A 15,882-nucleotide genomic window follows, 5' to 3' on the forward strand; every position below is an offset into this window, starting at 1 on the left:
CAAAAGATAGATTCTGCTGCCCATATATTGGAAAATTAGGACCACTGGAAAGAATGCAAATTAAAATAATGAGTTTGAAATTTCAAATGGAAGCTTTCTTCTAATATTTTGTAATATATAGAAGCTTTCAGCTGCACATCAAGGTTTCATTTTCTGGAAAATTTTGGAGGAGGTAAAGAGATATTTTACAAAAATTATAAAATATTTAAACTTTTCACAATGGATGAAAAAATACTTCATATAAATTATAAAAACTAAAGAGAATATTTTAAAAAATCTGTTAATATGTATCGATCTTTTATATATAGTCAAAGTATGTGTATAATATGTTTGTTTATAGATATTTTTGACATAAAATCTCGTTTATAGACTATATTAGCAATCAGGTATTCAAAAATAGTTAAATATATAAATATAGTACAATGCTGAAAATTATTCTGACAAATTAATCTAAATTTTCAAGTTTGAGTCCCGTCTCTTTATTTGTAATTTAAAGAAAACTCTGAAACTCATTATATGAAATGCAAAAGTAAAAGAATGATTTGTATATATTCCTCCATTAATTTCTTATTTTTATCATTATGGTAAAACCATATAATTTTGTACAATTATATTGCTATTAATTTAATTCCAGAAGAAATAAAAGAAAAAAAAAACATACTCTTATTTTTTTCCTTTTTTATTTTTTTAAGAACAGAAATTTTTGTACGCAAGCCTGGAAAATACATTTGGCTATGAATCAGTGACTAGAGATAGCAAGATGAAAACATCAAAGCCGCCAGGAAATGTAAAACTCTACAATGAACCATAGACTTTAAGTCTTGAATGTTTGTCCTAATTAAATATGACATTAATTTGTTATCATAGTCAAACTATTGCAAGCACATGGAATGTCAATACCTTTCATATCATTGTTATGTTTAGTCACACAATTATATGCTCACCCAAATTCCTATCATCACACAAAGCTTTTAATTAAATTAGGGTTGTAATTACCTCATCCTTGAATTTTATTAGTCAATAGCTTGTTTTTTTATAAAATTACATTCTCTCCATCCAATTTGGCAGTCGATTTTTAATTTATGCGCGGAATAAAAGTATAAATTTTTGAATTAATTTTATATCTAAATGATTTTGTTATGCATTTGAAAGTAAAAATCATTAAATTAAATTTGTATAATAATATTTATGATAATGAATAAAAGATATTCCCAATAATTGCTAACTAAACTATTAATTAAATTTTGGAGTAATAAAAAAAAAACTATCAATTTTTCGGTCCACAGGAAAAAGAAAATTAAATGCCAGATGGTGTATGAAATACACATTGCTTTTTAGTGTATGAATGCATTGAATAGTTATGTTTGATAGGATAAGAAGAAATTATTGATTTTGAAAGGCATGGCCAAATCAATGAATCCTTAGAAATTGTGAAAAGTGCTTTCATAAATATCCTCAAACTAAGATTCTCTCTACCCTGTCCTTATTCCGGGAAAGCTCCGTGAGGGGTTATCCAACTCTTTTCCTTGTGAATATATTTCATTTTTTAATTGTAATTCTGTTGGTTTTTGCCCATTCTTTTTCTGTTAGTTTTCTATATATATATATATATATTTTCTGATCTATAGGCTCATGAGATTATTATGCAACTTTGTTGAGGAGAGTTTTAGAGGTGATATGACAGGAGTTTAAAAGGCCATGAAGAACTTGTTAATTCTTTTCCTCCCATTTATCAGAAACTACATACTCATCTCATAGTCCTCTTGAAGATACAAAGATTCTAAAAACTTCAGCTTAATTTGAAAGAGCTTTAATTGTCAAAATGACGATTGAATCCTTCTATAACAACATTAACAATAGTGCCTTACCTTCTTTTTATCTCTACATTTGACTTTTCTAAGGCTTGAGTTTTTCTTTTCTTCTCTACACATTTTTTTATTGATTAGAATTAGTACAATGGCCGTTATCTCTTTATGAGCAAAGAATTTCAGCAAAGAACTGGACTTTTTGGAGGACTAAATTGAAAGGATTAGAAGTTGCTTGGATGTATTATACATAATATTTGACTCTGAGTGTATGTATGCAGGATTTGAAAAAAGGGTTAAAAGAGAACTAAAGACATCTTATCTCATGTAAAGTGCAAGTGGAGATATGGACACTAGCAACATGGAGATGGAGATGTCAGGAAACTGAAGCAGGTCAGTGAGATAAAAAGGACCTACGGTAGAAATCTATGTAGTATTCAAAGAGTCAAAAAGAGAAGTGGCCTTACCTATTTGTCAAATTTCCAAGTTAGCTTGAACTGAATGATAAAAAGCCAAGCTTGCTTTCGCCAAGCCAGAACAAGGTAATTAATTACATGCTTACCTTAATAGTCAATAGTACAGGCACAGCGATGATTACATCCATCCAACTTAACAGTCATTTCAGAGTGAAGTTTCAACTAATATTTCACCAGAGAAACTAATACAGGGTGCTACTACTAATGGCTAACATCTTTTTGAACTCCAAGAAAACAACTAAGCCAACTCTAGTTTTGGAGAGAATAAGAATACACAAGATGTGTAGGATAGAACCATTCTTCAGACAACCATATTCTGAACATCCATCCCAAGTGAGGGATTTCATGGAACAGGGCATATAAATGACTAGGAAATGCAGTCATGATGAGTGAGTGAACATGAAACTCTTTTGAATACATATCGGCATTGTCCAACTCGGTCCATAAACACTACAGTCACAACCTCAATAGAGAGAAGCTTGTTCAACCAGACCTTTGTATTCATCAGAGACAAAAGATTTCACCTTCAGGACGGGTGATCCATTATCTTTTACTGGAGACGCATACTTAATCCCAATTACAGTAGCCAAACCTGCACCATGGATAAGATTTAATTAAAATTCATCTGTTCAGAAACCAAAATCACAGAAAGATAATATCCAAAGTGTTCTTCACAAGAAAGTATTGTCAATGATAACCATGAAAGTTTGGGGCACAAACACACATTTTATTATGTCTTCAAAGATAACTACAAGTTAATGGTCCAAACAATATCTACATTTTGTTATTATCATCTTTCGAAGAAACAATTAAATCCTTTTCATCTTGCAAACGTTTGTGCATTACAAAAGTCTATTGTTGAATTTATTTTCTTATATTATTTGATTTGGTTAAACGTTCCGTTTGAAAACAATAACAATGACAGGGTATACATCTCATAAAAGATCTTGATTACATGGTAGTTACCCGGGTAATAAAAGTAAAGAAACCAATTTCCAGAGCAACTTGAGTGGAAAGATTTCAAAGCACTCCAATAAAAAATAATACATCTCTGTCAAAAATTAAATTACTTTGCATTTCATAAATCCATAGAAGAAAGAACTCACTCTCATGAATGCGTCCATATAAAAATCTTTCCCCTTTCCAGTACTCCAAAGGTCTTGACTTGATCCTGGTGCTTCGTCTTACCCCAGTATCTAATGACATTCCAAAGCCTACAAAGAAGAAAGTCTATCAGCAGAAATATTTAAAACACGTGCCAGTTGCACATAGCAACAGCGGTAGAAGCACAATAGATGATGTAAAGTTTAATGCATCAGTAAGAACCTGCAAGGCTTTGCCTCGTAGAGAAAGCTTTTCTCTTGCGTTCTTTCTTGGGATGTGATTTTTCTCTGGTTTGCTCATCAATGGATATCATAGAAGATTCTTGAATTTTCTGTTGCAGAAAGGATGATAGCAACACATTTCACATAAAAGGCCAAATCGTATACTACCATGTGAAAGAGAAGCCAGGCAGGATTAAGACCAACCAAGAAAATTTTAATATTTGTATAAACATTAACATTAAATTGCAATCAGTTCACATCATGTTGTCAAATAGGATCATATAATGAAGATTTGAACCAGTTCCAAAAACACATTAATTATCAAACATCAAATGGGTTAATGACAACCAACATACTCAAAATGTTTGAAAGTAGCACAAATTACATATGATCACTATCACTATCACCCAGTCTATAGCCTCCTTATTGAAGATGTCAGTAACTTGGCAATACAATTATCTAATTAGAAGTTTGCATATGTAGAAGTTCAACCTACTGGTGAGAAGGCATCAGTACCTGGATTCCACATATGCCCATACCCCAAATGTTGTTGTGTATCCAAAATATTTAGATAAATAGACCAGATACACCATATCACATAGAATTAACAAGAAAAAAAATGGACCTCATTGTATTGTTCTTCAGCAGTGCCTTGGTTTTGTTCTCGAGCACTGTCCTGGTATTCAGGGCACCCATCCATTACTTGGTTTTCAACCATAGCAGCTATCGGAAAAAAAAAAAAAAACAAAAGAAACAAAAATGGCACAATATCAGGTCAATGACAAATTGAAATAAGTACTGCCACCATGTGATAAACTGCCATTACTTAGAACTATAAAACTCATGCTCGACACTTCATAAGCACTAATATCAACAGATTTTGTACTATAATTCGTAAAATGACATTACCAAGTATTAGGCAACACATGGTTTATTTTGCACAATATAATTAATCATAAGTGCAAAAGTACTTTGTATCATAATTTTTTATCATAATTTTTTAAATGTAATACAGCAGAAGACAACACATCAATTACTCCAGCAATAACTTGGATCACATATGAAGAAAAGCAGAGGAGATGCAATGGATAGCACCTGCAAGGCTCTGTCTTCTGGAGGGAGCTTTCTTATATAGTCTTTTAGGTGGATGTAATTTTGCTTTTCTTTGCTTGTTAATCGATACCACAGTAGGTCCTTGAATTCCCTGTTGCACAAAATAGAAACAAATACTGCATTGAAGAAAAGCTAAGCACAAAAGAAATAATTTAATTTCTACAATGTAGTAGTTCACTCCTTCATTTTACTGTTTTCTTTTCCTATGCAGCCTGTGAGTAATGTAAAAGCAGATTATCAAAGGGGAAACAGCTCTCATTATGCATGTGTAATTCACAAACAATGTCAATTCTCTCTATCTATCCAGAGAGTAAACTCTCACAAAGTGTGCAGTTAGTTAACCATAAATGAAGCAATCTTGCATAAATCAAGAATTGATGTCATAGCTACACATTACACTAAAACTAGCAGACATGTTTACGACCATAAATATAAATGGTGAGGACATCCTTAAAATACAAGTTGGCAAAGTATTTTTGATGAGCGACACAACACTATATGCAGCAATACATTCTGACTATTTCCATCATGGAGATTCACAGCATTTTGATTGCTTTATTTCTGTTTTTACAGAAGATCTATCAAGATTGGGATGACCACATACATAATAAGTTAAGAGTCATCAAACCATCAAATTTCTCATCAGTTCAGTTGATTCTTTCAGCTAATAGAGCAGATAGAAACAACTCCGACCATTAATTAATAGTCTGTTCTAGTTACCAACTTCATTGTATAATCTACTGAAATCCAGATATACAAAACATGTTTTAAGTAACAGCTACCATGGACTAGATGGAATAGCAGATGAGCATACTGCTCTGTTCATTTAAATCACTTATCTTGAAGTAAGAAGTTGGCTAATGCCAGTTGTTAAACAAGTTGCATATGATGATTATGGAGTTCAAGATGGAATTATTTGATCTTTTCAAACTATTTAACTTGCATGAAGTGCTATGCAAGTTCTCTAGACTAAGTATAGATGTCCACCAAAAAGACTAAAGGACGCCAAAAACTTGAGAGCAATGAGATAATGGTATAAAAATTAGAACTGTTCCAGCTGACAGAAAGCTATGGGCCTGTTTACTTATAGAAAACTATGTCAGTTTCCTAGAAAACTTTTCAAATGAAAACAGAAAATAGAGCTTTGTGTTTACTTGTACTATTTTTCTAAAATGAAAATAGAAAACAGTTTTTTATGTTTTCAAAATTATAACTAAACTTTGAAAAACTTTTTAAGACAAGTTTAACATGTTTTCTGTGTTTTTCTTTATATAAGAAGTCACTTGTTTCCAAATGAAGACAAGGAATTTTCACTTTATTTATTTCAAGTCTACCATTTATACTTAAAATGTTACCTAAATACAAAACAAAATATTTTTTATAAAGTAAAACATGTTTTACAAATTTTCTACGAAAATGAAAAGTTTTCATTTTCCTTAAAAACTAGAAAATGAAAATGGAAAAAAGTTCTCTATAAGTAAACAGGCCCTATGATTCTCAAGTTAGATGAATCTCACTAACAAATGTGTAACCAATATTTTAAGCAGACAAACACCAAATGTCAAATAAAAATAAAAGAACAAACAAGAAAAATGTAAACCTCATTATGCTGTTCCAAAGCACTCCCTTCAGGTTGTTCTGGAGCACCATCATGAATTTCAGGGCATCTACCTGCTGCATGTTCAGCATTGGCTGCAGGATTTGATTGACCTACCAGGAAGAGCAAAGCATAACCATCAGTTGAGTTGACTAAACACATCCAAAGGAAAAAAGGCGAGAACATTAAAAATCAGTGCAGAAGTAACTATGTGATGCCAACATCTTAATTCCTTTTGCCTTGCAAGCATGTAGTTGAAGCTTGTGACTTCATAACTGAAAACAAAATCACCAATTTTATTTATTTTTTTTAGAGTTGCTTTAGAGAAAAGCAGTTAATAAAGGAGAACTAAAGCATATTAACATAGAGTTTATAGTTCATTTTGCAAACAGCCGTTCCAGAAACATCTATGCCAAGGGTTCTAGAGTGGGTCATGTAATGTAGCAACTGCTACACCCCCATAAAGTTTTTCAGCAGCATGAGGAAGAAATCCATCCAAATTTCTAATAACCTAACTTGAATATCAACTAACTAGTAACCTATTCTTTGCACTTGACCATGAACCAACCTGAAAATAATGCTTGCAATTTGCATAGTAGGTTAGAGGAAGGATGCACACAAACACAGAGACATAGAGACAGAGAGAGAACCATCAATTTAGAGTTGAATAACCTTATTTCCAAATAGGCATCCACTTACCAGATTGCTCAATTTCTTCACTCTTCATAAGCATCAAGTGTACAAAACCTACCAGTGGATGTAGATGTAAATTTGAGAAGCTTAGTGAAGTTATATTTCCTGAGTTCCTTTGTTGTTGCCTGCTATACAAGCAGAGGACTGGAAATCAACCAGGTGATGCTAAACTAATTAATGACTTGATTGTGTCCTTTTCTTCTATTAGGACAGCAGAAGCTGCACTTCCTGGTTCCCCTCTTTCAAACTAATTTCTATTCTGCCCCTTTTGGTAGTTGTATTATTAAATCAGTCAATTATTCTGCTCCTTGTGGTTGGATATGGGTACATGTTTGCACTATTCCAGGTCGTGTTCAGGCATTGGCCAACTCAGATTTCCAATCAACATGTAAAGGTGCAAATAGATTAAAAGGCACAAGACCTAAATGTTCCAAGAAGTTTTAAAGGGTTTGTGGCTCCCTCCAAGTAGTATTACTTCACCAAAAATCCCATACTGCCATGACATATGGTAGCAAATTCCAACTAAAAATCATTTAAGGTTTTATAAATTGTATCTGAGCAGAATTTCACATTAAGTTAAGAGAGAAATGATTATACCAAGCTTATTCTGAATGCTTTTTAATGCTTCCACTGCAAAGTTATCTGTTTCCTGATCAGGCTGTGCATAAGTCACAGTTTCCTGCAGCACATCTGCCGTCTATATTGTTGCAAAAGCTCACAATGTCAGAAATTGAAGATATCCTAAATCATGCAAATCTCAAAATGCAAACAAGAGAAGAAAACTCACCATGTCCTCCAATTCATCCGGTCTGTCCGTCTGAAGGTTTAAACCAGCATTAGCCTCACTTAAGTTCTCATTTATGACTTCATCATCCATACCAACATTATTATTGTCTAATACTGGACTGGTTTCCCTGGGGCTAATCTCACCATCAGTACCAAGACTCGTTAAATTTTCATCCGCATGTTTCTTAAATAGGCTGGTAAAATCTTCAATTGCCACCTTAGTTGAACTCATGCTACCAACTAAACCATCATTTTCTTCATTTATTTGAGGGTTCAAATTGCCAGACATGTCCAACATCTTCTCCACACCAACTGGATCAGAATTTTTAGTGATGTTTTCAACATGAGAAGCATTTCTTGTTGGTGATTGGTCAATATCATCTGCTGAAAATGGATCATTTGATGGATTTGATTGAAATATACGCTTCTTCAATAATAATAATGAAGCGAGTGGACTTTTTGGTGGAGTAGGTGAGCCAAAGTTAGCAGTACTTTCTGCATTCTTCATCTTCGTTGGAGTTTTACTCCTTGTCCCTCTCATTAAATGGGTTATGTCCGAAAATATATTCCTAGATTTTGGCAAGTTTACTCCAGAAGCCTTAAAATCTATCCTTTGGATATCTTGCAGCTCAGGAAGGTTTAGCTTTTCGATGTGAAGAGGTTTAATATGTAACCTCTCCTGTAATAGACCGATTGCCCCATCCCCTGCTAGCTCTTCAGAAGCAAGCAAATCATCCAGAAGTTTATTTACCCTGTTCTCAACCTTGAGTATTGAACCTACATAGAATAATTATCAATGGTACAGCAGGCCAGATCTTCAAGGGAGAGAGAGAGAATCAGTTATAATTAATTAATCTTACCGAATCAGCATCCACTTACCCGTTAGTTCCATTTTTTCAAATGCGGCATCTGCTGATTTTTTTTTTTGTGATGCATCATCTGCTAATTTTGTTCGTTGTGATGCATCATCTGCTTGCTCCAATTCCTGTGATGCTACATTTGCTGGTTGTGTTTGTTCAGATGCAGTATATCCTATTTCTTGTTGTGAGGCATTATTAGATAGAATATCCATTTCAGAAAGTTCTTGGCAGGTCATGCTTGGATACAGATGTTTATATTTTGCTGTCCTAGATCTCCTGATATTTTAAAAGATATGACATCAAGAAGATAAGAAGTTCTTAAAAAATCCAAAAAATACCTAGAAAAAGGGTATGCCATATAAGTAATGCAAAACCAGGAATTAGATAATAATAACAAAAGAACGATCATACCCTTCAATTCCAGGTCGTTGAGACCGTGGGACGTTGAATACATTGTAGTGATCAAAATCTGTAAAAGCACGGCCTGTCTGTTTGGCTATTTCCTTTTTAGCATCTAAGCAACAATTGTAACAATATAAGCAACTCTCGATCTACAAAACTATTTATTCCATAACATAAATTCATAAACCTAACAACAAGAAGTTCAACTCACTCTCAAGCCGATCAAAAGCCGAGAAAAACTCCTCTGGGTCTTTCAGTTTATCAAAGTCCAAAGTTGGCTCCAAATTCACATTAGGTTGTCTGTCAAATAAATGCATAACATTACATAACATACTTTAATATAGAATGCAGTACCACCATTAGCTTTACTTTCTGTATTTTATCTAGTAATAAGTAAATAAATAAGCTTTTTTTACCTTATATTTGGAAGCAAAGCAAATCGAGGTCGAGGTCGCTTTCTATCTAATCCAGGCCTTTGTCCCCGTGGATATATCACAGCGTTTTCAGCAGCAACAACTTCACTGTTATTATCTTCTGAGACTACAGTATAGGCCATTTTAGGGTTTGAAACTTCTTCATTGTTTTTTAAAATGCGTTCTGCCTCCTTTATAAGCTTATCCTGATTCCGAACAGGCTGAAATTTAACAACGATAACATAAGTTAATAATTGCAAAATAAAATAAAGTGGGGCAAAAAAAACCATTTAAAAGAGTCCATAGAAACAGTCTAATTTCGTAATTCCATAGCATTCTCTCGTCAACAAAACTCAGCCTAAATCATTACTTTTCATTTATTTTTTAAGCTTTCGTTATACGTTATAAAGCTATTACAATTAACATCTGAAAGCCAATTTCAATAATTTTCTTTGACTGGAATTCTTGCAAAAGCATGTCAGTTATAACATGAATTCATTTCCTTCGAAAAATGCTTTATCCTTTGAGAGATGAGAGAAATGAATTCTAACAACTACGGGTTTTTACTTCCTAATAACAAGAATTGACTAAGAATTCAATTGTTTCATTATTTACTTTACAAACACACTAAAAATATAATTACCGCATCAACTATATAAACCCCGAAAATCAGAACTACTAAAACCTATAATTTAATCTCCTGTGTAGATAGAAGTGAAGCAGCAAGGCAATTAAAAAAATCGCAGCTACTTGCTTTAGCAGAAAATTAGAAAAAAATAAATAAATGAACAAAAAGAGAAATTTGTGAGTAAAACGCATACGAGGGAATTGAGGAAATTATGGAGGCAGAGAGGATCGTGAGTGGACGGAGGAGGAGGAGGGTTAGGAAGGGACAGAGAAGAGAAAGTTTGAGGGAATAGAGAGAGTCCGTTGTAGTCTTTCAATGGATCTTCTAGATCCGCCATTTCTTTTTCTTTGAGAAACTGCAGAGTGTAGTGGTTGTGTACAGTACAGCGACAGAGAGAGACTTGCGAATTCGAAAGTGTGAGCAAAGCGGGAGTGTTTTTCTTTTATTTTCTTTATTGTTATTTTTTAGATGACCCCATCCTTGGCATTTTGAATGAACAGTACTTTTGTGGGCGGATCCTTCGTGAACTTACTTTGTCTTAAATTGCCATGGTTTGATTCATGAAATAAGATATTTACGAAGTAGAATTATAATTCCCGTTTAATAAAATAATTAAATATACGATCTTTATTGAGAAATAATTTTTATTTTACTATTTAATTTCTGATTTAAATTCATTATTTTTATCTAAAATTATAACTAAATATTATATATTAATATATATAGTCGGTAATATTATTGAGCGGGTGAACACAGTAGAAATAAGAGTGATAATATAAAATAATATAAAATAAATTTAAGAAAAATAATTATAAAAATATTATTTTTTAAAAAGTATGAAATATTTATTTTTATAATTTATTGTAGAATAATTATTTTATAAAATTGAAAAATTTATCATATAATAATTCTCTAAATTAAAATCTTAAATACCTATTCCACATAAAATAACTAATTTATTTTTTAATTATTTCACAAATCAAATATACTAGTAACCAAACTTGTTAAGATGATTGATAAAATAGTGGTTATACACTATACAGTTTTCTTTTGATATATATATATATATATATATATATATATATATATATATATATATATATATATATATATATATATATATATATTATAATATAAAATAAAATAACTACTAAATCTAGAATAATAAATACTATTAATATAAAGTTGTATAATTCTTAAATTATAACTGATTTATCTAAATTTTATTTTTGAAGACTAATAAAGTCATTTATATCTATAAATGCATTAATTGAGTTAATTTTTAAATAATTAAACTCAATATTCTCATAATTCAAATTAGTTTTACACTAATATTAATATTTTGTCAGTAAGTAGAAACTGGTGCTATTTCACAATAAAAATACATATAAATTGAAAGAGTTTTTATACCATTAAAATCTATCAAGAGGTCTTTATTTGGGAGGTCTGAGCCGATGATGTATGTCCACACCACACAGTTAGCAAAGAACTGTATCCCGATTTTTTGTTTCGTGACCAAGGTAGTCTTGAAAGTCTGGCCATTTGTTGCTCTGAAAAATTGGATGTGAGATTTCCAGTGCTCAGATGGGAGAACATCAGAATTCATCATGCTTCTTTGAGCTCCGGTGTCAAAGAAGGCTATGACTGAGATAGGCTTTGAATACTTTGAAGGTAATACTTGTATAGGAACATAAGATACTGGAGGTACCTTAGTAGCAAGTTGAAATAATTGGAGAATTGGTGATGGAGAGAAAGGATATTGCATCATATTTGCTAGTATGTCATTTTCATCTTTTGTAGGGTGACTGATAATTAAGATTGGAATCGTATCAACATCATAGTATGAAGAGGATTCTTCCGAGGAATCGGTGGAATCTAAATGCTTTTCCTCTATTCCAAATAGGCTTTCTGGAGTGAGATCATCTTGTTCTGATAAGAGAGACTCTATGTCTTGTTCAAATGAATCTCGTAGAGATATGGACATACTAACTTGCTAGATCATTCTTGCTGCATTTTCTAGATTTTGAGGACAATCTTTAGCATAATGGCCCTTTTTCCGGCAAATGTAGCATCTGTCTGATTTGTTTCTCCGATTTTTCTTTTTTTGGAAATATCTAAACCTCTTAGTCTATGGCCTTTTCTTTCTGAACTCATTGCTTCTATTATGAGGATATTTTTAAAAATGATGTCTCGTCTTCTTCTTGTGGCTGGAGCAAACACAATTGGAGGACTTACATTTAATCTTGAGGTGACTTTTGTTGCAGGTCTTTTGAACAATCAAATCTCGTTGAGATAGTCTCCTGAATAATTCTTGTTGGTCACATAGTCTCTTGATAGAGGAGAGCGTAAACTGCCATATTTCTCCAAGAGTAATTAAGGTAACCGGCTTCTTTGTTGCGGCGATCATATTATTGACTTCTGGTTGGATCTCATATGGTAATGAAGTGATGAAAGTATATTTTAGCGTATGACATAATACAATTTGGACATTGCAGAGTAACGTCTTTCAAGATCCTTGATTTTTAACGAACAACATTTTCGATTAAAATATTCTTGTTTCTGTTGTCGTATAATGAGATCAAAGCTTCTAAGGAACTAATTATGGAGAACTGTGACTGCAGCTGATGGAGTTGGCAAAGTTACAAATTGGAGCCTGGTGTATTCAGGCTGCAACTGAAACCAATCCCTTAAACTGCTTGTAAATCTTGTCACAAATTCAGCAAGAACCTTTTTGAGTGTGGCGCCTTCAAAGGTCATCTGGAGATCAATCCATGCCAAAAATTCAGAAAGTTTATCTCTCCATCTTAATAGAGGCAGATCATCAAAAGTGAACCAAAGTTCTGTTCCAGTTGTGGATTTTGACCTTGGGTGTGGGGTTCCAGTAGGAACAAATTATGACTCTGCATTATCTATGCCATCTTCAGGCTCTACTGCTTCTGGAGAAGATTCAGTAGTAGAGGTATTCGTGAGTATTTCTGTTATATCAGCCATTCCAGAGGTATTAGAAGAAGAATCAGAATTAGAATCACAGGGGTTGATTAGAGATTGGTCTGGCAATATAATGCCTTTCAAGACTGTATGATGCAAAGCCTTCTTTTGTTGGGGTGTGGAGTTTTTTGATAGAGGTGTGAAAAAGTATCAAAAGGTGGGTAAAGAGTTTCTTTTTGCTCTGGCTGTGGAAGGAAAGGAAATGCAGAGTAATATGAGGGGGCTATCGCAGAAGATGTTGAGGTTGCAAATGTGAATGAAGGGACCATAAAAGACTGATATTTTCTAAGGTTATATTCAATTTGATCAATCTGCTTTTTAAGTCTCGTAATTTTCTTTTCCTTTGAGTGAAGGCTCGTGTAATTGGTTGGGGTGTTCGAAGCTCTTTATCCAGAGCTTGGTATTTGGAGGTTAAGGAGGAATACAACTGGAGTACTTCTTGGGAGAAGGTGTCCAACTTCTGATCTAGCTTTTGCGAGAAATGTAAGGTTTGGTTTAACTTGCCATCGATCTTTTTTAGGTGCGTGTTCTGGGCTAGAGCATTGGAAGTTTGCCAATTTAGCACTTCTTTTGCACAGTTGCATCCTGGGTCACATTTTGAAGGATCTATATCCCAAATAAAGTGACCATTGATTTTGGCTGGATAGATATAGCGTCCGGAAGGTGAAAATGCATGTACTGGAAGACCTTTTTCAGATTTTAGAGATGGGACTGGTTATATCATTGATGCTTGAAAGATGGACGGAGAGGAAGATGAAGATTCTTCAGTTTTTTTCTAAAGATGGCACTTACAGTACCATCCCCTTTATATATATATATATATATATATATATATATATTCTACTTGATACAAATTCCTAATGCACAAATTGAAAGAATTTTTATGGATGAAATTCGTTATTAGCAAATATAATATAAATTACTTTTATGATTTTATTTATTTTAAGTAAAATTTATAATTGAATCAACATTCTAAAATATTGACTCAATTTCTTTATTTTTGGACAAAATAAATATAAGATTTTATGTAAATTATTAACGTTATTTAAGTATCTTTTCAAACTTTGAATTGATCATATAACTTATTCGATAGTCAATATCTACATATCTGTTCAATTTAAATTACTTAAAATTTTTCTATGACCAGAATATAATTTTATTAGTATCTTATCATATAATTTTAGTACTGATTTTATTTCTCTTAAATAGTTTGGTTTTTCATTCAATAAATATCAATGATTCAGTTTTTAATGATATGAAAAGTCTATACTTTTTAAAAAATATATATTTATTATATAATTACTTTAGCGGTTCTACCTTAATTATAATTTTTTATACAATTTCTTATAAATTAAATTATAATTGAAACTGATTATTTAATATTACTTGAGTAGCTAGACTGTTAGGCAATTAGTTTCTACTTAAATACTTATAATCCATTAAATTAAAATTAAAATCATTTTCTTTTATTTAATAGTAGTTAGGCTTGTATATGATAAAATAATTATTAAATCTAACTGAATGAGGATATAAATTTTATATAATTTCATAAGATATAATTTAAATTCACCCCGATAACCAATTGAACATGTCTAATATTTATTATTCCATAAATCATCTTAGATATATTATTATTATTATTATTATTATTATTATTATTATTATTATATTAAAATGATATATTTTATTGTAAAATATATATCCATGTTTATTATTATAGTAATATAATATATTAGTAAAAGAATGTTAGATTATTTCTCGATGGAATATTCTTCTAAATGATCAAAATAAAATAATGTAAATGACTAAAAAGTATTATCAATACTATAAATCTCAAATAATTTAATATTTATATTATTTATTTTCCTTTTAAGAACAAAAATTTTAGATTTTCTATTGATTTCGAAATCAAATTTCTTTTGTTATTAGTTAATACATGGCATATTACTTTTATTTTTCTTCATTTGTCTTTTTGTGTGCACACATTTATATAGATACATACTTACTTTTTTATATTTAAGTAAATTTGATTCAATATATTAAATTTGGTATCTAATTTTCTGTTAATTTTTTATTTTTTAAATAGAATTATTTTTAATATTGTAGTGTCCTATTTCTATATGAATTTTATTCTAATACTGTTTATATATTATTTTTTTATTAAATTAGTAAAAGTAATTTTTATAATTTTATATTGTCCTATTTTTATATAAATTTTATCCTTATACTATTATTATATATTATCTTTTCTATTAAATTAATAAAAAAATTAAATTAATCAATTTTAACAATACTAATTATAAGGTTCTTTTGATAAACTTATTCGTCTTTTCTTCATTTTCGCACTTTTATATATATCTCATATTCATAAAAATATGCTTTCTCGAAAAAAAATGGAAAAGGCTCAAGTCAAAATAGAAACAAAATGAGGAAAAGCGTGAACGGCAGGATTCGAACCTGCGCGGGCAGAGCCCACATGATTTCTAGTCATGCCCGATAACCACTCCGGCACGTCCACCTTCTTGCTCACATATTTCGAATCAAAATATATATAGAAATTTTCAACTGCAGGGTCTTTCTTCAGCAGATAGTCATTGATTCCATGCGTTGAGATTGGAGTTACTTTTTTAAATTTAATATTTTAATAAATAATAGAAATTATAATAAAATATAATATTACAAAATAAAATTGATGATAGAAATAATAATATAGTAGCATAAAATATAATATAATGTAATGTGTATTCTTTCAAAATTAATATATATATATATATATATATATATATATATAATATA

The 15,882-nt window shown here is 31.2% G+C and overlaps 1 protein-coding gene and 1 non-coding gene across 2 annotated transcripts; both read right to left on the reverse strand.

Annotated features, from left to right (window-relative positions):
• Positions 1 to 2,307: 2,307 nt before the first annotated feature.
• On the reverse strand, positions 2,308 to 10,601 carry LOC8271334 (centromere protein C). The gene is made up of 13 exons (XM_015718341.3): positions 10,292 to 10,601; positions 9,474 to 9,691; positions 9,269 to 9,357; positions 9,067 to 9,169; positions 8,675 to 8,931; positions 7,797 to 8,572; positions 7,607 to 7,706; positions 6,320 to 6,429; positions 4,702 to 4,810; positions 4,232 to 4,329; positions 3,608 to 3,716; positions 3,388 to 3,495; positions 2,308 to 2,873 (listed from the first exon to the last, which is right to left on the reverse strand). The coding sequence occupies exons 1-13, from the start codon at positions 10,433 to 10,435 to the stop codon at positions 2,746 to 2,748; spliced, it is 2,349 nt and encodes a 782-aa protein (XP_015573827.2). The 5' UTR covers positions 10,436 to 10,601; the 3' UTR covers positions 2,308 to 2,745.
• A 4,921-nt stretch (positions 10,602 to 15,522) lies between these two features.
• TRNAS-AGA lies at positions 15,523 to 15,604 on the reverse strand. The gene has a single exon. It is a non-coding gene; the product is annotated as a tRNA-Ser (tRNA).
• Between the last annotated feature and the right edge of the window lie 278 nt (positions 15,605 to 15,882).

This window comes from Ricinus communis, chromosome 8 (genome assembly GCF_019578655.1).
Source record: "Ricinus communis isolate WT05 ecotype wild-type chromosome 8, ASM1957865v1, whole genome shotgun sequence".
Classification (NCBI taxonomy): Eukaryota; Viridiplantae; Streptophyta; class Magnoliopsida; order Malpighiales; family Euphorbiaceae; genus Ricinus; species Ricinus communis.

Excerpts from the sequence above, each read along its gene's own strand:
- LOC8271334 (XM_015718341.3), bottom strand. The coding sequence starts at position 10,435 with ATGGCGGATCTAGAAGATCCATTGAAAGACTACAACGGACTCTCTCTA. Across the intron at positions 9,692-10,291 it reads ATAATTTCCTCAATTCCCTC|CCTGTTCGGAATCAGGATAA; the intron begins GTATGCGTTTTA and ends GTTAAATTTCAG. Across the intron at positions 4,811-6,319 it reads CTTTGGAACAGCATAATGAG|GGAATTCAAGGACCTACTGT; the intron begins GTTTACATTTTT and ends TTTGTGCAACAG.